General features: G+C 37.7%; 2 protein-coding genes across 5 annotated transcripts; one reads left to right on the forward strand and one right to left on the reverse strand.

Moving 5' to 3' along the window:
• The first annotated feature begins 88 nt into the window (after positions 1 to 88).
• On the forward strand, positions 89 to 12374 carry iqcd (IQ motif containing D). The gene is made up of 5 exons (XM_073065496.1): positions 89 to 429; positions 3643 to 4431; positions 7465 to 7698; positions 10271 to 10342; positions 12077 to 12374. The coding sequence occupies exons 2-5, from the start codon at positions 3703 to 3705 to the stop codon at positions 12347 to 12349; spliced, it is 1308 nt and encodes a 435-aa protein (XP_072921597.1). The 5' UTR covers positions 89 to 429; positions 3643 to 3702; the 3' UTR covers positions 12350 to 12374.
• A 1535-nt stretch (positions 12375 to 13909) lies between these two features.
• Positions 13910 to 24543, reverse strand: LOC140738311 (RBPJ-interacting and tubulin-associated protein 1-like). Of its 4 annotated transcripts, XM_073065499.1 has the most exons (4): positions 24403 to 24543; positions 22092 to 22294; positions 20645 to 21005; positions 13910 to 16307 (listed from the first exon to the last, which is right to left on the reverse strand). In XM_073065499.1, exons 3-4 carry the CDS (start codon positions 20941 to 20943, stop codon positions 15752 to 15754), a joined length of 855 nt encoding a protein of 284 aa, XP_072921600.1. In that variant the 5' UTR covers positions 20944 to 21005; positions 22092 to 22294; positions 24403 to 24543; the 3' UTR covers positions 13910 to 15751. The 4 variants fall into 4 exon arrangements, with proteins under 4 accessions (XP_072921600.1, XP_072921599.1, XP_072921601.1 ...); XM_073065498.1 differs by lacking the exon at positions 22092 to 22294; XM_073065500.1 differs by lacking the exons at positions 22092 to 22294; positions 24403 to 24543 and adding an exon at positions 24016 to 24388.
• Between the last annotated feature and the right edge of the window lie 157 nt (positions 24544 to 24700).

Consider the following 24700-nt stretch of genomic DNA (forward strand, 5'->3'; position numbering starts at 1 on the left):
TCGCTCCGGACTGCCGATTGGTTGAAACTGTCAGCAGGCTGGGCGAGGCCGCCGCGAAGGAACGTCAATCAAAGCGCAGAGACCATCACGTTTGGTCGCGGTATGCTTCCCGTGCTCGTCTTTTCCTCCGTCCCGAACGCGCGGCTGAAAAGCCAAGGCGGGGGCCATGGGGTCAGAGGGGAAAGGTCACACGTCTCTTAGCAACGGAAGAAGCGCATTTAGCAAACAGAAGCACCGGTTGTGCTTTCTCCGGATTTCGAGCTTCCTAACATGTAAAGAGTAAAGGACCGGAACCAGGCTGAACACTGGGGGTGGAGAGATCAAGTAGCCGGTCTGCCGAGTGGCGCAGATTTGTGTTTTCTCCAACTGAGGAGCTTATGAGGTGTCTGTGGGAGCAACGGTTCTCTTAACGCGTGCTCTGAGAAAAATGTAAGGCTGTCGTCGTCGTTAAAGTATTTTTTTGGGTGATTATCGCTGGCTGTAGTAGCAAGTTGGTCAAGTGTAGAAACGACTGCATCTTAAAAGAATAATTGGTTGTTAAAGCAGTTTGGGAGGTTCTGAAATCATCAAGGACGCTATTTAAATACAATTCAACCATGTTTTGTATGATTGAGATGTCAATAGGGAGGGTTATTTGGCTAACCAACAAACATTATCCTTGTAAAGGAGCTAAATAGAGAAATATTGGAAACGCAGTAAACTGCAAAATTCTGTGTATATTTTTGTTACATTACGTTCTAAACAAACGCAATTGACATTTTTTTTCAAAATGAATACATCAAGTTATGGTTTTTACATTATTTCAGTCGGAATATGTCCCATTTACCAAACACCAAACTTACATTTATTTTGTGCATTTAAAATACCACACTGAAACAATTTGATGGAATTTGACCTTAAATCACATAAGGAGATATTAATAAAGATATAATTTTAGGGAATAGCTGAAAGGATAGAAAGATAGAATAGTTTAGGGAGGGACATCTCGTGCTTGCAGCCCAGTGAAAACACGATCTCCGTTGTTGGAATTTTGAAATTCAAGGACTAGAATTGGAGGAAAGCAGAGAACTGAATACTTTCCATGGATAAATGAGAATTTTAAAATTGGTGCATGTGAGATTCAAAATTAAGATGTGCGTTTCTGAAAGAGGTCTGGGTTAAAGTCAGAGGACAAATGTGATTTAATTATGTCTGGGTTAAAGTCAGTAAACAAATGTGATTTAATTATGAATGCAGAAGCCCTGACAAGATTAACTGTTTGTGGAATCATTGAAGTCCTGAGATATGGACTATTGTTTTACAGAAATGTGTAAAAAAAAAACAACTCCAAATATGGAATGGGAAAACACTGTGTACCTCCCGAGTCAGGGAGGGGAGGGGTAAGGAAGAAGGATAAAATCTGCTGCCCTGTAAGGTTCAGGGTTCTCTTCTCTGAGGGGGCCCAGCTCTGCAGAACTGTTAATAAACTTTGTTTCCTTGAATTTGTCTTGAAGCCATTATTCGGGAGCGTGGCTCGTTTCTGACAGTGCATTAGTCGAATTCCTGGTTCAGTAAGAAATGGAGGAAGCCAGTTAGGATTCAAACAATAATTTCAGACCACCTTGAGTTTATAGAGAAAGAGGAATAATCATAAAAATGTTGATTTTAGTTTTTATATAACTAACATATTTTTATAATTGTAATTCAATAGAGCAAGTTATTCTTGTTCATTTTATCAATTATTTCAAATAATATCTTTTTATAACAACTATTATGAGATCAGTAGCATTTGATAAAATATGATATAAAACATATGTTTTCTTTGTAGATGCAGGTATTTAAGACACTCCTCTGCTTTTGCATGTTTCTGCAATCATTTGTTACAGTCCTTGCATATTTCCTGCTGGTACCCTGATCTGTTGTGTCAACTACAGCCCAATGGTAACACTCTTTCTCTAATTCAGAAGGTTGTGAGTTTAAATTTCACTCCATGAGTGTGAATTCTAAAAGTAAATTTTACTTTTTAAACAAAGGCAAATTTCAGAGTTGTATACTGCCTACATACTTTGATAAGAAATGTACCTTGAACCTTAAATTCTAATGCTGTGCTCAAAGAAAATGTTAAACTAATCAATATCCCTTTTTTGGATGTAATGTCAAGCTACCAGCTCATTCAAGTGGATGTAAATGATCCCCTTTGGAAACGCAACTTTTATCATTGTTTCTAGATCTATAGCAGAAGTTCCCAACCTGGGGTCAGTGGATCCCTCAGTTAATGATAGGGGTCCATGGCATAAGAAAAGGTTAGGAACCCTTGAATTATAGAGAGATGTGGCACAGAACCAAGTCCTTTGGCCTATTAAGCCCATGCTGATCATTAACTATCCACTTACATTACACTAATCTTACATTAATCAGTTTTCAGTAGCCAATTAACCAACCAACCCATATGCTTTTGGGATAAGGGAGGAATCTGGAGGAAACAATCAGACAGGTGAAGTGCAAACTGAGTTTGTGGTGCTCTGAAGTAGCTATTCAACTGCGCTGCCCTTTCACTGAACCAATGCTCTTAATTAATACACATAACTTGTTTTTAACTGACATGTGGCTGTTGTGTTTTACTATTTATTGTTATGTTTATTATTTAGTGTTGCGTTTGTTATGTTATGATTGCACTGCTCCTGGGAAACGCTGTCTCATTCTGCCTTGCAGAGCTGATGTATGGTTAAAATGACAATGAAGTTTTTGAATCTTGAATCTAATACTATATTACTCAACAAAACCTCTGATTATTAGCATATTTTCTTCATAAACAGAACTTCTTACTGCTGTGTAGTGTTTTGTGCTGTGTAGATTGTGATTATCTTATATAAATGCTTCTTTCACCATGTGGAAAAAAAGTGAGGTTATGAAGGGAAAATAAATGTGAAAGAAATCAATGAAGATCAAAATGCTGCCGATAGTGAAATCTAAAATAAAAACAAAATTCTGGAAACACTCAAACAGCCAGGCAGCATATGTTATGTAGCAAGATATAAGTAGGGTTAACATTCAAGAGTTTTTATCAGAATTGGAAGATGTTGAAGATGAACAAATTCAAACAGACACGGCCAAAAAGAGAAAGCAAGGGCTCTACTAGATTGAAGTTTTGAGCTGCTTAAATGACAGAAACAATGATCATACAGGCAAAAGGAGACAATAGTTAGACAGATATGGAAAGATCATCCATGTAAACGATTAAATGACCAAAGCATCAGTCTCATTGGTTCTGATACAGCCAGCCCCCAAAGTCCTGGATTTTTGCATTTTGTAAGCACAAAGGTTTTGGTTTGCTAGTGAATGGTAATAGTGGTATTGGTAGTCAGAAAGATCCCTAAGGTTGTGAACTGAAATTTCCTGTTGTGGCCACAGTAAACTTCAACTATTAACATCTGCAGCTTAAATGTGTTTTAAGTGTGACTTTGTTTAAACTCTCTTCTTTAGAAAGTAAACATTTTGATTTTATCACATTAAATGAGTGTAGACATTGGATGTAATTTTTGACTGCTGTAGCTGAATCACAGTTGAATAATTTCACTCCATAATTTGTCTCTCAATGGTTCCAAGGACAGATTTTGATAAAAGTGCTGCTTCAATATTTAGAAAATATTTTTTGTGTTTCAGCAATATAACCCATTGAAGATCTAAAGATCTCAAGAGCAATACTTCCTGAAGAAAGAAACAATGGCAACTGAAGCCATAGAACAACATCAGAAAGATTCCACGAACGTTGAGACTTTTAGCAGAAGAATGATTGATTATGATCTGATCACCCAAAGAATGAGTCCCAAAGCAAATGCTCTGCAAATCTTAGAACCATTCAGAAGAAAGCTTGCATCAATTGAAGCAGAAAGAATTATTTCAGTACTTAAAAAGACCATTGAGAACTTGGAAAGAGTTACTTTGCTTCCCCACATTGCCTACAACCTCAGCAGATTCAGTGTTGCTATCGGTTTAGAATTAACATGTGCTTTCAGGGAATATGTTAGAATAGAGCAACACCTGCATTTTGCTGTTAGTAAATTGAATGAGGAAGAGTCTCCTGAAGAGGAAAATCAAGATGGAAAGCACAAAGTAAAAACCAAAGAGGAGAGAGTAAATGATGTCAAACTCCTTAAGCAGGCCCTTGGTAGCTCAGTTAAAAGCATCCTCCGGCTCTTACAGGGAAATCCTTCAGCATGTCAAGTCATTCAAATGGAATGTAAAGCTCGGAAACCACCTTGTGTAAGTCTCATTCTGGCACTTATGAAGCTGAAAGACTTGGTGTTTGGAAAACTTTTGGTATCACCCATGGAAGATGAACAAAAGTCTGAGTTTGTGGAAAACATCATTTTGCAAGATAAGCAAAACGTAGAAATTATTGCCACTTTGGAGGCAGAACTGGCAGCAGCCATCCAAGATAAAGAAAATGAGGTAATCCTTATGCCTATTATTAACCTGATATCTTACCCTACCTCAAACAACGGTATTGTTTATAAGTGGCCTGCTTCTTCTTGCGTCTTTAGGTCCCAGTGGAGCATTGGCCACCAATGATTTCCCTGTGGAATTCATCAATGTTTCTGTAATCTATTTTATCCATTGTATAGGGGATTTGCATATACAGCTTCACCAGAGCCCTGTTGGCCAGCTTTACCAATTTCCACCTCTCATGACAGAGACAAGGGATTAGACTTTGAGAAGTATTGATTTTAAGTGGCTATGTATAATTCAACAGATTAATTAAAAGTAGATTTTCAAATGCATCCAGGAACTTGTACACCAGGCCTTTATAACAAATTATAATGCCAAGTATGAAACCTTTCCAAAATAGGCATTCAGTTTGATACCTTTTAGCTAAAATATAGATTTATGAATATTAATACATTATAGATATTTTACATTGTGCAAAAAGGTTAAAATGGCAACTTTTACATGATTTGCACAACATTTCATTATTCTTGCCTAACTGTTATTAAGACTAGCATTATTAACAGAATATAGCTGAGGTTTGGTTGGCAGATATTGAAAGTACATCCTGTCTTTCCTAATTAAATATTACTCTCTGAATGAGAGTGGCTATTTATAAGGGTGAAATAGTGTGGGAAGGAGGAGAAAAAGCTTAGGGAATAAAGTTGAAAATTGTCTTGTTTGCGTTAGTTTTGATCTTTTGCAGCTGCCTGCTTTGTTTAGTGGTTAATCATTCCCTTAAGTGGTTATGTTGCCTTTCTTAAAATAATAATAATAATGATACAATGAATTATATTTGCAAGTGCAAAATTCATACTCAAAACCATAGTAGCACAACATCATTATCTTTACCATATTTTCAATTGGTCATTAAAGGTGGGCCAAATTTGATATAGGCAGTGTGGCTTGGTTCACAAGATTATGTGACCTTGTGTTCAGAATAGTGTGATGTAATCTTTATCAAAATAATTGGACACAGTTACTGAAATATTCAACATGTATGGCGTCTCACTTCGGCAGACCCTTCATTTACAGAAAATTCACTTGATGCTTCCAGCTGATTGTATTCCTGCCTCCAGCCACCACTAACTTTCAACTGGTGGTGAAAAATCCACAGAAATCAAAGAAGTACATATCAAAACAAGCTGATAGATATGTCAGTCAAATTTGGTTAAAGAATGGATTTTTGTTTTGTGTCTTGTACAAGATTATTAACAATCCACAGTAAAAATGATCTTAAACACCACCTCCCATCATGAGACATTTGGGAAACTACTAAGATTCAGAAAGTAAGCTTGTGCAAATTAATATTACTTATCGTTATACTCTGAGAAGCAAAAAAAAAATCACTGAGCTAGATTGGACTTCTGCGGATATTTTTGGCTTTCTTATAGAAATGTACATTGTTAGGATTCATGTAAATTTATATTTTGTTTCAGAATATTTAAACAGGATACAGCATATTCATACCTTGGTACCTTATTTCTAATTTTGTAATGGTTTCAGCCTCATTAGAGAGCAATAACTACTACTGATTCATATTGACTTGTGGGAACAGTTTGAAACTGCCTCATTCAATGTAGCATATAGAGAAGCTGTATTAAATCAATGGCTTAGTAGAAAATAAACTGTTGCTGTATTATGCATACAGAATCTCCTTGAATGACATCAGATGTTCATCCATAACAACTCTCAAACTAAATTCAATTTCATGCAATGACATATTTTTAAGAAATATCTTAAAAAAGAAGTTAATGTAGTAGAGGATGATAAATCACTAGTTCGGTATAATTCCAAACATGTACAAAGTAAAGCAATAAAAGCATCTCAATCTAGGAACCATCTGATCAACAACCCATTTTTCTGTACTATCAATGAAGACAGCAGAACTTAATCTGCACTGGGCATCATTCATCCCAGACTGCTGCAACTATAGAGAGGAATTAGGGATGTTACTTTCAAATCACATTCTCCCTTTTCAAAAAAGCATTGATATTGTTACCAAAGCAAACCCACTGAATATAAATTCAAGTTCTTTGTTTTTTATTAAGTAACCCAGTGTGCTTTGGTGCTGTTATAGCTATTGGATTCATTTTTGCTATCCCACACTTGTTCAGAACTTTGTGAAATATACTCACAAGCAACAAGAATGTGGCTCTTTTTTATTATAGAATCAGTGATGCAGCACAGCAGGGGAGTATTCAACATATTATGCCTCAGTCAGCTCTTCGGAAGAGTTATTTGGTTTAACCTAGTCTGCTGCCCCATAACACATGCCTTTATTAAGGTCATATCACGTGTTACTGCCATGATATCATAATTGTATGTGGCTGATAATGCATGCAATACAACAGTTATATATGACTTCCTGGATTTGCATGTGTGCACTCTAAACCTACTTTAATCTTTTGAATTGCCACTCATCTTCCACTCTTTCATTGGATAAGAGTTTGCCTTCAGAAAGGTAGTAATAGGAGAAAAATCAGGTAAATGAAACATCTTAAATCCATTCTATTTAAGGCACCAGTGACTTTTATAAGGATTACTTCAGCTTTAGCTATTTGAGTAAGAAACAAGATTTAAGGTAAAAAGGACATAGATTACTCAAGTGTTCCTTCTGCAGCAGCTAAATTTGCAATTACCAACACGGTACCTAAATATGAAAACTGATTCTCTTAATCATAGTGCAAGAGAAACTGGGGGACTAATATCAGACTGCATAATTATAATATACGCAGACTGGCTCTTAGATAGGCACATGAATATATAGAGAATGGAATGATATAGACCATGTGCAGGCAGAAGGGATTAGTTTAATTAGGTATCATTAGCTTAATTAGTTTGGCACAACATTATGGACCAAAAGGCCTATTCCTGTACAGTACTGTTCTATGTTTGAAGTAGCCGTGTTGATATAGACAAGTAGTATATTTAAAACAAATCCTACTTAATATATATCAGTAACAATATCTTAACATCAAATATACATTCTATTACCAGATGTTGAAGAAGAACGAGATAATTCGAAAACTTAAAAACAACCTGCTTCAACTTGACTTATTCTCAGAAGATTACATTCGTCAAGTTAAGCAAGATGCGGAAAAACAGCAACAAGCTGATCAGAAAGATTCAGAAGGGAGAGTGGTCAAGTTGCAGGAAGAAATATCTCAGCTTCGAACCCAGCTGAACAATTTGATTACAGAGCACAGATCATCTGAGCAAGCATTAAGAAGGGTACATATACATATTCTAGTAATAGCCTGATATTTCATTTTTTCATTATCTATTAAGTTGCAAAAGAACATAATATGTGCTGCATTTCTTGTGAAAATGCACAATTATTTCTGTTGGTCAGAAATAAATTAACCAAGTTTAAAAAATATATAAATTAGATTGGATTTGGTTGAGTAGGTGAACACTGAACTCTATATTGAGAAGTTACATTTAAACTTCATATTGCCCTGATTTCAATGGTAAAATTTAATATCAGAGAATGTATACAGTGTACATTGTGAAATTCTTATTCTTTGCAGACATCCACAGAACAGTAAAAACATCAAAGAATGAATGACAGAAAACATTAGTACACCGAAGCCCCCTCCCTCCTCCCACACACAAGCAGCAGCAAAAGCATTGACTCTGCCCCTCCCCCAACTTGCCCCAGTGAAAGCACTGATCTCCTCCCCCCAATACGCAAGCAATAGCAAAAACCCCCAAAGAGACCTTGATCTAGAGTCCATCAAAACCCATAGTCCATCCCAACACTTTGGTATCTCAGACAGGCTCTCTCTCACTAGCAAGATCACTCTTGCAACAACAAGAGCGGGAGACCAACCACTCGCTGTTTCGATGTTACAGTCTTCCACATTGCTTTTCTGAGTCTCCTGACTCGAGGATGGACAGGCTCTCACTCACCATCAAAGAGAGAGAGAGAGGATCGCTCAACTACCAGGGCCTTCTTCCGAACAGCAGCATACACTGCCTGCTGTCTCGACGTTTCACTCCCCCACGATGCTTCAGTCGGCGATATTGGTCATCCTAAGGTGCATGTCTTCCAGGCCACTCCTGGAGATGTCGAAATGCCAGCCTCGCATAGTACTCATGGAGAACCGTAGTGTGAGCTGCAGCTGTAGATCAAGGATTCCAACAGCGCCCCAGCCACCTTGAAAAGAAATGAAAGATGTGATAAAAGAAGAATAAGCTGTTTTGCGGGTGAACTGGAAGAAGTCACCTAGGTCTGCAAAAATATCTGATACCATTTTTCTAGTACAAATACTGGTGAATGGAGGATGATCCAAAATCCCTGTTCCTGGTTGTGATTTGTTAATTACTGTAATGCTCCCTGTAGTTTAATAACACCTGACACGAAAACTAAAGTCTCATAAGTCTTGACCTAATTAAGTCTTAAAAGAAAATTGTTGTTTATGACTAAGAGGGGAAGCAAGATTATCACAAAAAGGACACAAAAATATGCAAATGTACAGTATAACATGAATTCTTAACAATGGTGATAAGTCCTGCAACTCTGAATGTATTTCTATATTATGTCTTCACCAAATAAATATTAATATCTACAATCCTGAAAAAGAAAGAAGAAAATGTTCAGAAGTTGTAGACTTGAAACAAAATTGAATGTGCCAGAAATATGACAAAATCTTTTGTGGCTAGGCTTAGAATAAAACTGAGGCAAAAAGTAATCAAACACTACAAATTAAGTATTAAGCCAATTAACAAATAGTATTTAATATTCTGCATTTGGCAAAGATCCAACCGAACCAGCAAAACCAAAGATAGGTATCATTCTGGATAAGTTTAGGATATACCCATGTTCATTGAATTCTTTTCTCAATAAGAATACAAAGCAAACTGCTATCCTTTGTACACATGTAAATGTTTTTATCAATATTCCAACACTTCTTAAATACATGCATAGTTCTTCACAAATGCACATACCTTACATTTTAACTACGTGCATTCCAAAGGTCAGTGGTCATGGTAAGCAAGAAAATAAACACTTATCTTAGAAACATAGAAAATAGGTGCAGGAGTAGGCCATTCGGCCCTTTGAGCCTGCACCGCCATTCAGTATGATCGTGGCTGATCATCCAACTCAGAACCCTGTACCTGCTTTCTTTCCATACCCCCTGATCCCTTTAACCACAAGGGCCATATCTAATTTCCTTTTAAATATAGTTAATGAACCGGCCTCAACTGTTTCCTGTGGCAGAGAATTCCACAGATTCACCACTCTCTGTGTGAAGAAGGTTTTCCTCATCTCGGTCCTAAAAGGCTTCCCCTTTATCCTTAAACTGTGACCCCTCATTCTGGACTTCCCCAACATCGGAAACAATCTTCCTGCATCTAGCCTGTCCAATCCCTTTAGAATTTTATACGTTTCAATAAGATCCCCCCTCGATCTTCTAAATTCCAGTGAGTATAAGCCTAGTCGATCCAGTCTTTCTTTATATGAAAGTCCTGCCATCCCAGGAATCAATTAATTTCTATCTCTGCCAATATGATAGCAAATTAAGAACTATGTGATGACTGACACTATTTTAAATTTGTTTATGAGAATCAAAGCTGATTGTTTAACTTACTGTAGTTACATCAATCAGGAAAATTGCATTTTATCTACAGTCTATCCACTGGGGATTTTCCAGTTAATTTATAAAATAAGTATTTAGTATTAATTGCTGGTAGTAGTTTACAATTAATTTCTAGATTTAATGGTAAGTCCTCTTTTGCTGTGAGGATTGATTTAAATTGTTGCTAGAATCTGATATTTCATCCTTATAACATATTCCAGCGCAAGTTCAAAACTGAAACAGAGATTGAAAACTGGATCCAGAAATATGATGCTGACATACAAGAAAAACAGGTATGTTATTTGGCAAAAATCACTAGAGATTCCAAAGAACTGTTCTTATTTATATTTGTACAGAAATTGTGAAGCTTCAAGGGAATTGGGCTGAATAATAAATGCCAGCCTTACCAGCAATGCCTATGATCCGTAATTGGGAGCACTAAATTGAGTTATAGAGTCATACAGCATGGAACTAGGATGTCTGCCTAACTCATCATCTGAGCTGTGTTTGGCTTATATCCCTTCAAATGTGCCTCAGCCAGGTACCTATTCAAATATCTTTTAAACATTTTCATTGTACCCACTGTTACCACTTCCTCTGGCATCTTGATCCATATACCCATCACCTGCTGTGTGAAAAAGGTGCTCCTTCAGGTCTTTCTTAATTTTTTTCACACTCAGCTTAAATAGCTTCAGACTGCCCTATGATGGGAAAAAAAGGACTGCAACCATCCATCTTTTCAATGCTCCTCATGAATTTATAATCCTCTAATAACATCACCTCTCAGATGCCTCCATTCCAGGGGAAGCATTCCCAGCCTATACACTTTACTTACAGTTCAAGCCCTTCAGTTCAATATTCCAGTCCAGTGAACCTTCTCTGCACCCTGTCTAGCTTAGTCACAGCCTTCCTATAATAAGGCAACCATAAGTGCATCCAATACTTCCCTGTACTGCTTCATCAACATCTTATACATCTGTAACATGACGTCCCAACTCTTATACTCATTGATAAAGGCTAGCATATCATAAGCTTCTTCACCACCCTAACTACGTTGCCACTTTTAGACAACTACCGTATGTATTTATACTTGGGGTCTCTCAGTTCTGAAGCATATGTCAGTCACTGTGTATGTTCTAGGTTGATATCAATTTCAAAAAATGTATTACTTCACATTTTGAGTTCAAAATGCAACATTAAGTCAATATACTTTAATTTTAAAGATAGGTTGTGATGTGCTGCTATTACAGATGGAATATCTTTACTGAGTGGGGGATCCAGTTCCAGCACTGGAAACATAAGATAAAATCATTTGAATTGGAATATATTCAGATTGTAGAAGACAGAAAAAGAAAAGCAGAGGAAAAGACAGCCAGAGTGGAGTAAATATTCCAGCTAGAAAAAGTAGATGTTACTGTCCAGCCATTCTGGAAAGGTTACAAAGTCCATCAATCAAAATCATTCAGGGGTCAGCCTTGTATGTGAAAAAAAAAGCAAGCAAAACAATAAGCATTTGGGAATTTTGCTTTGGCAGTTCTCTCACTATACTCAATTCTGGTAAATGCAGGATAGTAGGAATTTTCACTGACCTTGCATGAACGTCCTTAAAGCATTTATCTTTCAACGAACCTCTGCCATAACAGGAAATAATTACTGAAAAAGAAACTAAGTTTGTCTGCGAAACAAATTAATGTGATGCTGACCTTGGGGAAACATTTTCAAAATCGTGTTCCTCTGAAAACCTTGTATTACAGAAGGAATTGTAGAGAGATTGATCCATTTTTATATGAAAGTTGGTGAGATATCCATTAAAGATCTCAGATAATCAAAATGAGCCGGAGTTTAAATTTGAAACTTACAAGGACTCATAGAGGACATTCCTTAAAGATGGTTCAAGAGATTGCAACCAGAGGAAAATAATCACATAAAATGTCAATAAAGTATTATATTTAGAAAACAAATCAATGTTGAATGCAATACTAATAATGAATAGGTTATCAAAATGTATTAAAATTATGTTCTTCCAGGATGAATATGAACAGCTTGTTAAAATCAACAAAGATGAAGGTGTTCTGCTCCTTGAGTTAGAACAAAAGATTGAATTACTTGAGTCAGAATATATTCAGATTGTAGAAGAGAGAAAGAGAAAAGCAGAGGAAAAGAAGGCCAAAGAGGAGCAAATGTACTTTATGGGAAGAGCAGCTGTTATCATCCAGGCATTCTGGAAAGGTTACAAAGTCCGCCAATTGATGAAATCATTAAAGAAGAAAAAGAAAAAGGGGAAAGGAAAAAGGAAGTGAAGAGCACCTGATGGAGAGAGAAAGTTCCAAAAAAATGTTTTGCAAATCATTGTTTTCTTCACTAATGCTGTTTACACAAACATCTTGTATTTTACAAAAATAAAAATAAACTCTTAACCTTGTGGTCTCAGTGTATGAGTGTGTATATAACACACAATGGGCTGAAATATACTCATAAAAATGTAGAATACTGATAGCACTCAGTAGCCCAAAGAATTTTGAAAGTGTAAGTTGACATAAAAGACTCTGTCAGAACTGCATCTTTTGTCTCCACAGATGTTGCTTGACATGCTGTTCTTCTAAGATTGCTTTCTCCCCCCTGCCCCCCCAGATTCCAGCATTTAGTCTTTCTGTCTCCTCAAATGATACTCAGCCATAAACGTTGATGTTTTCATTGGAGGGCAACTTACCTGTACCTCAGATTCTTTACCTAGAGATCAAGGATCTGGGGATCAAGAGCGTTTGCTGAGCTCCTATACCACCATTAGATTCATGACGATGTTCGGGGGCAGAGTACAAATATGCTAAGTTGTGGGACTGTACTTTGCAACAGGCCAATTACAGCATCATGAAGTGAGTCATAGTGCAGTCCTTAAATGGTAGCTTCTCCTTCCAATTAGCTACTTTATTTTTAATTCACCACCACCATGTTAGAGAAAAGCAATTACAAACTACAGTTCCACCCATTAGTATTTTGGCAAGTAAAGGGTACCACAGTCACAGAGTGGTTAACAGGGCACTATTACAGCTTGGGACATTCTGGAGTTCAGAGTTCAATTCTGACGCCACTCTGTACATCTTCTCATTGGAATACATAGGTTTTCCCTGGGTGCTCCAGTTTCCTCCCACAGTCCAAATACGTATCAGATAGGTTCATTGGTCATTCTAAATTGTCTGTGATTAGGTTAGGGTTAATCAGGGTTGTGGAGTTGCTGGGGCCTGAAGGGCTGGGAGGTCCTACTCCATCCTGTATCGCGAAATACATAAATGCTTTCTTAGACAGTCATCACAGGTTTTTAATAGCCATGTTATTTTAATTTGGCAAATACTGAAATTGCAAAATCAGCATTAAGCTCTGAGAAATGAAGCAGGGAAATAAATCATTTAAAACTATAATTATATGCTAATCATGTACAAGAGCTGGGCTTATATGCAAAGCTTCAGCAAGAGATCCAAGTTCCCAGACTTAATCTTTTTGTTTGTAAATGAGCCAATCACCAATCTATTGAGCAGTGAACCCCATGTCAATGAGGTAGCCATCTTCATACCAAGCCATGATCTGGTTTCCACAACAGTCCATGGGCACACTTGATTTCTCAGCCAGAAAATCATTCTGTGAATATAGATGGATTAAAGGGAAACTGAATATAATGTTAGCGGATAGAAGTTGTGCAAGTCGGGTAATATGCTGTCATTTTTTTAAATGACAACTGGTTTAAGGGGTTAAAGGGCTGTTCTTGCTTTTTTTATGTTCTTAAAGAGTTAATGAATTCAGTATACGCACAGATTTTTTGGCTTGTAAACACAAGATGATAATGAATACAATACACCAAACAAAAATGATTTAAGTATCTCAGTTTATTGTGTTAATATATGTTAGATTACTTCTGTCAATAGCTCATGATTTGAGAAATTTAATTCTTAATCATATAAATGATATTGAGCACAAGTATGAATTCCTTTTGATTAACATAGGCAAACAGCAAAAAATTCATAATTACAAATACTTGAATAGGAGTAAAAGGTTAACATTATACTGTAGCTCCATTATAAAAAGTACAGGTAGGCTACAAACATTGAATATGATTTAAAAGAATAAAGTTAAATTTAACTTTGAATTTGAATTTTTTCCTTGTGCCAATCTTGCAAAATGTGTAATCAATGAACCAAGACGACTTAGCAAATACATGCAATAAGGCCCTTCAAAACAGTACTCTGATAAATATCAACCACAAGAATTACCATTCTTATTTGCACAAGACCTTGGCTTTAATGTCTTTTTTAAAGTAGTTCACCACTGAATATGCAGTTTTTCCCATCAGAAAGGCAATAAACACTCAGCTTTAATTATAAGCTCTGTTCTGCACCAGAGACTGATACTTTTCTCATAGGCAGAAGAACCTTTGAAAAAACATAACTATAAATTGATATGGTAAGAAAATTAAGCAAGGCTTGTCTCTTTATTTAGGACAATCCCAACCAGTCTTATTTCCCCACAGTATGACTGCTGGACAGCATTTACCCTACACTGCATTATGGTAAAGTGTTAAGATTTAATTTGGCTTTGGAGTTTTTTCCATCCAGAACTTGCAGACTGGAATCTGCTGTAAGTGTACCAGTGCAACCTGGGTTTTGACAGGACATTCCACAATGAAAATCCATCATATGGGCACAGTTGGTATTTTCTTCCAACATGTCTTGATTTTTTAAACACAACTCTGGACAGGCTCAGGTAAAACTGTATCAGAATGATTATCTGATATCTTATTTGAATAGTGTAAACCTGATTTTAGACATCACAGCTAGATTAACTTCCGCTCCACATCTATCTTGTCAAACCTTGTAAGAAATGTTAACTTCATATCAAACATTAATAGGCTAACACTCCAGAAGATCCAAGCCCATTCCTACTCTGCCCTTTCCCTATAATCCTTAATTCTCTTACTGATTAAAAGTCTATCTCAGCTTTAAATATACACAAGAATTTAGCTTCAATAGCGTTCTAGGGCCATTCACTCAGCTATCCTTATCAAAGTTTTAAATGGATGCTGTTTTATTCTGAGGGCATGCCTTGTGGTCCTAGACTCCTGGTGAACCTTCTAATAACTACCTTCAGTTCACAGTGCTCTAGACATGAACTCACCACTGTCTTAGTATGAACTTTCTACTTTTATATATCAATCTCCTAAAAGAATGTATGCATTTTTAAAGCTTTATTATCACCTGTACCTATATCATTAGCTTTATTTCACAAATGCAAAATCCCTTTACGTTGCTCACTTTTCCTTCCAAAGTGATCTTACTCAATCAGACTCTACTTGGCATCTTTTTCCCTGTTCAGAGGGAAGGAATTTTTCTCCCAGAAGCTGGATGGAATTTAATCCATATCTAGAATACTGTGAACTGGAGTCAGACTTCCACTTTCATATATATGTGCACAAAAAAGCCAAAGCTGCCCTTGGTTATGAAGAGTAGTTTTGGTGAGCACCGTCTGTTTAACTTACACCCTAAAACAGCAACTTCTAGCTTTCCATTATTAAGAATTTTTTTGAATTTGTTCTGGTTTGGATTTAAGTTGACACTTGGTATTTTCTTGGATTTTAAGGATCTGAAAATATAGTTCCCTTCCAACTCCAAAACGGCTGCAAAACATCTGCTCCAGCTTCCAAAAGCAAAACAACCTTAGTATTTCCAGGGTGGGTTCAATTTGGCAGAACTTGGCTTGAGTCGATTGGCTGCAGCAGAATTTGACAAACTATCTGACCTTAGTCTAAAGCCTGAGAATCCAGCAGAAACTGAAATTGGTCTACCCTGCAACTGTTTTACAATCCTGGAGCCATTCTGTATTGAATCTTCCTTCACAGTCTCTTTTATAGAACTGTGCACCCTAGTCAAAGACTGTGCCCTTCTTCGAAATGGAGTTCCATTAGGGGAGGCATTATTACTATCTGGCCGCTTCCAGTAATCAGTTTTGCCTTTATATTCAGTATTAAAGTCAGTAGAAGTTTCTTTAGTGGTTGGACAAAATGGTTTCATTGGATTTCTTTTGGCAGATGGTAACTGGTTGCTGCTGGAAGGAAATACATTTGAACTAATTTTGTGCAGAGAAGGAGTCCACAGAAGTGGACGAATCTTAATTTTGTCATCCTTTGCAGTCCATGGTGCCTCCCAGCTTGCATCATTTTGCCTTGGGCCAAAAAGAGACTCATCACAATAGCTGGGTTTACAGCACTTCAACCTAAGTTAAAGAAGGAAATGAAAAGAATGACTATAATGCTAAATATAAAAGAAATCGATTACTTTTTTAAAAAAAATACACTTTATAATACTACTTATGCTTGGGTCAAACTTAAATGGAATATATTATTGTATCTTTCCATTTTGCAATTAATTATGCAACACTGAACTCATTTCAAAATCAGTATTTCTTCATGTATTATGAAGCAAGTTCCACTCTTTCTAATTAAAGAGAATTCTCCACAAAATTATTGCTTCAGGTCATCTAAAAGTTTGACAGAACCATTAACAACACAAGTGCTGTGTTAATGAACTACATAATGTGGCAAGACTGCTCAGTGTGACTCCCCTCAGACATTACAATCTATTGATACGATAAATCAAAGTACTCAGTATAAATGGAGTTCATATGGTTAAATTAGCAGAATTCACTGCTGATACACACAAGCAGCTATTCAACTATGATAGCCACATTATATTACACATCATCCTTGGACAGGGTCCTTTTTTGGCAGGAGGCAGTGGGAAAGGGTAGGAGACTGGAAAAATCAACTAATGGAATCATACTTGAATCACATGATGTACAAATCACCACAACATATAGTATGGCAAAACTACCAATTTTTTTTAATGTAAAGATTAAGTTTTAATCCAAGAAGTAGGTAAAAATGTTATTCTATTTTCCCCACTGCTTATGCTTTTATAATTACAAAATGCATTGAGAGGACCTAAACCTGACCAGAAAATAAGTTATTCAATCAATCTATAGTTATCTCATCATTTCACAGTTCAGGTGCATACACCCAAACTTACTGCTCACATACACTAGCAACGATACAACCATGTTAACCACATACATTGCATGACATTTATTGACCGATTTTATTTATTTGGAGAAGATGTGGGTAACAGGAAGCCACAGTTAAAAACGAGAAAAACAAGTCACCCTCAGAAGACTGTGGAGGCCATTAAAGGAAGGATAATCAATTTATTTTGCAAGCATTTCAGCATGCTTCAGTTTATAAATTTGAACTGAAATTTGCATTTGCAGGTGACTTTTAAGTTTGCATTATTGCTCAGAGCACAGTGATGGTCAATGTGAAATGGTAAGGGATATGAGACTTTTGGTGAAAGGGACACAGTGGTTGATGTTCCTCATTTTGCCCACAAATAGTCACACAGAATCACAGAACTACAGACAGCAGTGTTGCTTTCTCTTGCTTTTACTCCAGTTCCTGTTCTATATGCTTCCTCTTGCTGAACTTCTCACCTATGGGTACCAGACCACATACAGTTGCATGTTTTGAATCGTAACAAAATATTGGAAATACTGAGATCATCAGGCAGCATCCCTGGAGATAAAAAAGAGAGGATGTACGAGTACATCTATCTGAAGCAATAAATGTATTCTTTTAGTTCAGATTTCCAGCATTTATACCATTTTACTTCAGCCGAGTAGTGAGAACCCCATCAATTAGCTAAAATTTTGTTTTAAGAATGTTAACTGATACATTCTATATTGTTTATCCTAGCAGCATGGTTTTTATTGTAGACCTGCTGTATGTGTATATATGTCCACGGATTATGGAATGGGGTCATATACTCTGTTAAAAGTGAATAACCTTTGTAACAGTTGCCACATTTGACATGCCATTTTGTTTCAAAGCAACAGGCAACTACCATTGAATAAAGGAAGGGTGCTACTGCCAGAATTACAGATGTTCACTTGCAATGATGCATTGTACATTGGCTAAAAACTTCAGTTGCTTTTAGTTCAGGAAAATAGCAGACAAGATAAACAAAAGGTATGCTTAACCTGCAGTTTACAGAACTTTGCATTTTTAGGTGGCAAGCTAGAGATACGTTTCTACCAAAGGCAGTGTAAGGCGGTACTTCCCTCCACTAGCCTGCAGGTTACCCTTGGTCAAGGTGTAGCACCTGCTTAGCCCCCCACCCCTCGATCAGGGTCACATAAAGCCATGGGAGTAAATGGTGGATGGCCGTATGAGCACCTGATGCATATCACAAGTCCAGGTTACGCGTCTACTGACACCAGGCAGACAATCTCTGAAGAGTATTGATAATGGCTAGGGTCACCTGTCTTGTAAAGACACTGCCCAGAAGAAGGGAAGGGCAAACCACTTAAGTAGAAAGGTTTTCCAGGGACAATCATGGTCAGGACTATGATAGTCCCAAATCATACAACACGGCACAGAATGAATGAATTAATTTTTTCTAACATCAGTCTACCAGCTCCAGAATCTATTGGCAATTGTTTGATGCTTATGTCTGAACTACCAAACAAGATGGTGCCGATCACTTCTAGGAATTCTGGATCTTTTAGAGGTCAATTGATACCTTAAACAACATACATGGTATATCTGATCTTTTCTCCAGCTGATCTCTAGAATAGAAACAGTCATTCGGCAATGAAATAGGATCCTCAACCTATTAAGTCTAAGCGAACCACCAAACACGTCTTTAAACTAATTTCTTTTGTACTTCCTCCTCATTCCCATACACTCATCTACACACAATTAGCAGTTAGACTTTACTTAGTTCTACAGATCCATTTTGTGATCTGGAATCATCTCTGATCCACAAAGTATATTGGGCCACTGCATAAAGGATGTGCTTGCACTCTTCAAGTGGACATATTTTAGTCATTCACACATAATCTACAAACCCCATTTCCAGAAAAGTTGGGATATTTTCCAAAATGCAATAAAAACAAAAATCTGTGATATGTTAATTCACGTGAACCTTTATTTAACTGACAAAAGTACAAAGAAAAGATTTTCAATAGTTTTACTGACCAACTTAATTGTATTTTGTAAATATACACAAATTTAGAATTTGATGGCTGCAACACACTCAACAAAAGTTGGGACAGAGGCATGTTTACCATTGTGTTACATCACCTTTCCTTTTCATAACACTTTTTAATCGTTTTGGAACTGAGGATACTAATTGCAGTAGATTTGCAATTGGAAATTTTGTCCATTCTTGCTTGATATAAGACTTCAGCTGCTCAACAGTCCGTGGTCTCCGTTGTCTGATTCTCCTCTTCATGATGCACCATACATTTTCAATAGGAGATAGATCTGGACTGGCAGCAGGCCAGTCAAGCACACGCACTCTGTGTCTACAAAGCCACGCTATTGTAGCCCGTGCAGAATGTGGTCTGGCATTGTCCTGCTGAAATAAGCATGGACATCCCGGGAAGAGACGTCGCCTTGATGGCAACATATGTCTCTCTAAAATCCTAATATACGCCTGAGAGTCAATGGTACCTTCACATACATGCAACTCACCCATGCCGTGGGCACTGATGGACCCCATACCATCACAGATGCTGGCTTTTGCACCTTTCGCTGATAACAATCAGGATGGTCGTTTTCATCTCTGGCACGGAGAACTCGATGCCCGTTTTTTCCGAAAACTAGCTGAAATGTGGACTCATCTGACCACAGCACACGGTTCCACAGTCCTTCGATCCATCTGAGATGAGCTTGGGCCCAGAGAACTCGCTGGCGTTTCTGCATAGAGTTGATGCATGGCTTCCTCTTTGCGTAATACAGTTTCAAGTTGCATTTCTGGATGCAGCGACGGACTGTGTTAAGTGACAATGGTTTTCCGAAGTACTCCCAAGCCCAGGTGGCTATAATTGTCACAGTAGCATGACGGTTTCTTAGGCAGTGCCGCCTGAGTGCAAGGAGATCACGCGCTTTCAACAGTGGTTTCCGACCTTGTGCTTTACACACTGAGATGTCTCCGAACTCTCTGAATCTTTTCACAATATTATGTACTGTAGATGTTGAAAGACCCAAATTCTCTGCAATCTTGCATTGGGAAATTTCCTTTTGAACTGACTAACAATTTTCTCACGAATTTTGTCACAAAGGGGTGAGCCACGACCCATCCTTGCTTGCAAAGACTGAGCCTTTGATGGGCGCTACTTTTATACCCAGTCATGATACCTCACCTGCTACCAACTAGCCTGCATAATGTGGAGTCTTCCAAACCGGTGTTACTTGAATATTCTGTGCACTTTTCAATCTTATTTTAACTCTGTCCCAACTTTTGTTGAGTGTGTTGCAGCCATCAAATTCTAAATTTGTGTATATTGACAAAATACAATTAAGTTGGTCAGTAAAACTATTGAAAATCTTTTCTTTGTACTTTTGTCAGTTAAATAAAGGTTCACGTGAATTAACATGTCACAGATTTTTGTTTTTATTGCATTTTGGAAAATATCCTAACTTTTCTGGAAATGGGGTTTGTATTATGCAACATCAAGTATAACACAAGAATTCAATAATGTTTGCCCAACATTACCTATATTTGTTCTTTTTCATTGGTGTACCTCCAGACTTGAGAGGGACTGGAATCTGGCTGGTATCTCCTCCCGCCCTTGCGTGTACACTTGCACTCCACAGCAACGGTTGTTGAGAACAGGATTGGGATGTAGAAGCCCATGGTGGATCAAATTCATCCACTGAATTCTGAAGCTTGCTAGACTGTCCAAATAATGTTTCATCCACATACGAGGTCTTTGCTCCAACTCTGTATCGGCTGCGCCCCTTATGACTTGCACGACAGGGTTGAACAGCAGTAATTGATATATCAGCCGACATGACAAGGGCTCAAGAAAGATTGCTGAGTGTTGATTAGTCTTTGCCAGTCTGGTGAAGTCACTCTAAAGACAACAATATACAAGTTATTTTTCTTTTCAAAAGAAGCTGTCTAATCTACTTAGATTTCCTTGAATTTTTTATTTACTCTATATTCAGCACATGTAGAATCTATCATCCCTCAAGCTCACTGAACTTGCTCAACTGCCAACAATATATTTATTCTTCCTATGCCCTACAAAACTATTATACTGTTCCTTTTGGACCAATACTTATCCAGACGGACTTACACTGAAATAGGGAATCTCCTGTGGGCTAACTGATTTTTCCTTGTTCTCCTTGCGCCAGGTACAATGGTCTTGTGATAGTTGGTCCCCCCAGAGTTCTTGCTTGTTCATCTTATTCCTCCCTCTATCTCTGAAAACCTTCATTATTATACCTTTCCTTTATTAGTTTTGCAATGTTCTCATTTATTTTGTTGGCTCTGATTCATTGGGACATCCGATGTCCACCTCATTAACCCTGGTGGAAGACTACAGGTGGCACCACCTTGGCGATTATCTGATGTTAATTAATTATTTAGTGCTGAATCAGGCCCTTTCAAACTGAAGCAACACACACAAAATGCTGGAAGAACTCAGCAGGCCAGGAAGCACCTATAGAAAAGAGTAAACAGACGATGTTTCAGGCCAAGACCCTTTATTAGTCCTGATGAAGGATCTCGACACGAAACGTCAAATATTTACTCTTTTTCATAGATGCTGCCAAGCCTGCTGAGCTCCTCCAGTATTTTGTGTGTGTTGCTTTTGATTTCCAGCATCTACAGATTTTCCCATGTTTGCATTTCACACTAATTATAGCTAGTTCAAGTCAGACACTGGGGTCAGGCCACTTATGTTCACAGACACAGACAACTCTTATAAGCCCATTTTCTTCTGCTTTAATCAAAGAGCATCCTGCAAATAACTCATTTGGAAATGATCTCTGATTAGCAGATAATTGATCGGCCTTCGTTATGTCCATTTACAAGTGCTTTAATCCATAAAGAGTTAATTGAAGAAATAACAGACTTCATGTCTTCCACCACCCGGCACGAATTAAAGACATTTGTTTGGTCTACTCATTCACCGTCCTTGACTTGTTCCATATACCTGTTCCATAGATTTTTAATTTCTTCAGGCCAACAAGATATGCCAGCCATGTCCAATTCAAAGTCAATGGACCAAATACTACGTGTTTCTTGCCCCTTAGCTCAGCTGGCTATGCTTTATCAGGGCCTTCTTGCTTCAGTGGAGAGCCAGAGATCAGATGCACTAACTTCAGGCATCCCTTCCGGATACCCCTACTTGAGCATCTGATTAAAGAAGAACAAGATCTGAGCCCTCCAAGCACAGAATGAATATCACATTTCAATAAACAGTAATTCAGAAACAAATTTATAGCTTAAAAATGAGTTGGCAAATAACATGATGTTGATGTCTCAAAGTAATTGGATAAGTTGAACATGCACTCTACCTGGTGGTGATGTGTGTAGCTGCAGGCGTGACTTTGTGACAGGCACTATTGTGGCAAGTCTCCATCAGTGAGTGGAATGATAGTGATATCCAAAGGATATACATGACAAATGTGGATTAAAGTCGTAAGTCTGATAAGAACGCATCTTTTCTTAAAAGCTAACTCTGAAATTTCCATTTAGTTTTCTTCTATTATTAAAAACACAATTAATGGAGCATTTATTTTTGTAGCAATTAATGACAGATTGTTTCTCTAAAATGCTGTTCCAGATGGGTCATGATTTAGTATTAGAAAATGTATATCTTTAAGATTTAGTTTTTAGCAGGTTTTTTCCTATGACAATGATATTCAATTGCAGTAAAACTCTCTTGATGGTCCATTATTCACTCTATTTTCAACTTAACACAAATCTGAAACTGCTTGGTTTTCTTGAGTACATGTATAATCACCAAGAAAACAAGTATTCAATTAAGGTGAAACTTCAGCATTGTATTTGTAATTCAAAAACACTTTCCAAATCTTCACAAACAAAAACCATATTAAACAGTATTTTAAGACATATAGAAAGGTAACTTTAAGGATTCTGCTATATATTTTAAATCAACAAATTAAAATGCCAATGTGAAGGTTTAATTTTTTTCTAAAACAGGTTTTGTATTAAATCCGAATTAAGAATACATTAATATTATAAAATGTGTAGTCTCTGGTTTCCTCAGCCAGACAATAATTTGCAAACATCCAACACTTGGAATCAGAATTGCTAAGAGTTTTCAAGGAAGTGAAAGGAAGAAAATCAATTTTAAGGATTTTATTCTTTTGCCAAACTGTAATTCTGCTTCAGATATTATTGAGCACCAGATATCAGACATAATCCATCCTCCAAATATGTACAATTGGCAACTACAGTAAAAAATGAGATGAGAAGCAAATACCACATATCAAGGTCAAAACCCAAGACTAACTCAAAATATTGCAATTTTAGTGGGGTGTTAGTAGAAGAATAAATCTTTTTTGTGAGTCCCTCAAGTTTGCAGATGACTGGTTTTGCAATAATATTTGTGGTTAATGGGGCTATTAAGGGATACAGATGCTTAGACAGATGAGGTAGATGGATGCAACGGAGCGTGTAGCTTGTGAGACAAAACTGCATGAACCTGATGTTGGATCTTGAGGTTCTCAGGACTATCCTAAATGGTCCAGTTAGAGCGGTGTGGAACAGAGATCTCCAAATATCAGAAGATGCTACAACTCAAGGAGGCTTTAAGTACATTGTCATATCTTTTACTCTGTCTGATACTTTATGACAGAGCTCAGAACAGAATGTCCATTTAGGAGTCTGGTATCAGGCATAGTTTAACTGACTAATTCTAACTAGGCTCTCAATAATGCGGAAGAGGACCTCAATGTCGCATCATTTTCCATTTTAGATAAACTGTAGTTCATCCGGTTCAGAAGGATGTCACCCCAAAATATTGATTGTTCATTTCTCTCCACAATGCTACCTGACTCTGAGTTCACCAGCAGCTCGATGTAATACATGGAAATTTTATATTCACTCACTCATCAGCCATCATCCACCCTGCACGAATTTGTCAGTGTACATTCTGTGCTCCAGTCAAAGATAACTATAGGTTCAGTCTGTTGTATTTCATCAAATTCAAAAGCCTTAGAGTCTCCTATCTGAGAACATCAGTCCAAAGATTACATGCAGAAACACAATTATTGGTTAAAAGATCTAGTTTGCAAATGATATCAATGCCAGACTTGGGTTAATGAATAGCTCAAAGAATTAGTGAACGTTTCGAGTCAATAACCTCTCAAGAAAGATTGCTTTTCTCTCTCTCCCCCCACGGACGCTGCCTGACCCACTGAACATATCCAGCATCCGCCTTCGTGTTAAAGCGCTCACAGAAAGCATCAGGAGGCAGTGAGGAATGGGGGTCTCACCCAAGCAAATACCAGCACGCCAGACTTTGCAGGACTCGGTGACCGTGCAGCGTCCAGTGCGACCGGTCACTGTCAAGCCAAACACCGGCCGCGCCGCCGTCCGTCGCCCCGCGCGCGTCCTCGCTCCCTGCACCGTCAGCCCTCCCCCACACCTCGCGCGCGCCCTCGCTCACGACACCGTCAGCCCTCCCCCTCGCTCCCGGCACCGTCAGATTTCACTTCCCCCCCCCCCCCCCATTCCGCGCGAGCGCTCCCGTCACGGCCCCGCCCACTGGCCGCCCCGTTACGATGGCAGCCA

This window comes from Hemitrygon akajei, chromosome 14, assembly GCF_048418815.1.
Source record: "Hemitrygon akajei chromosome 14, sHemAka1.3, whole genome shotgun sequence".
Classification (NCBI taxonomy): domain Eukaryota; kingdom Metazoa; phylum Chordata; class Chondrichthyes; order Myliobatiformes; family Dasyatidae; genus Hemitrygon; species Hemitrygon akajei.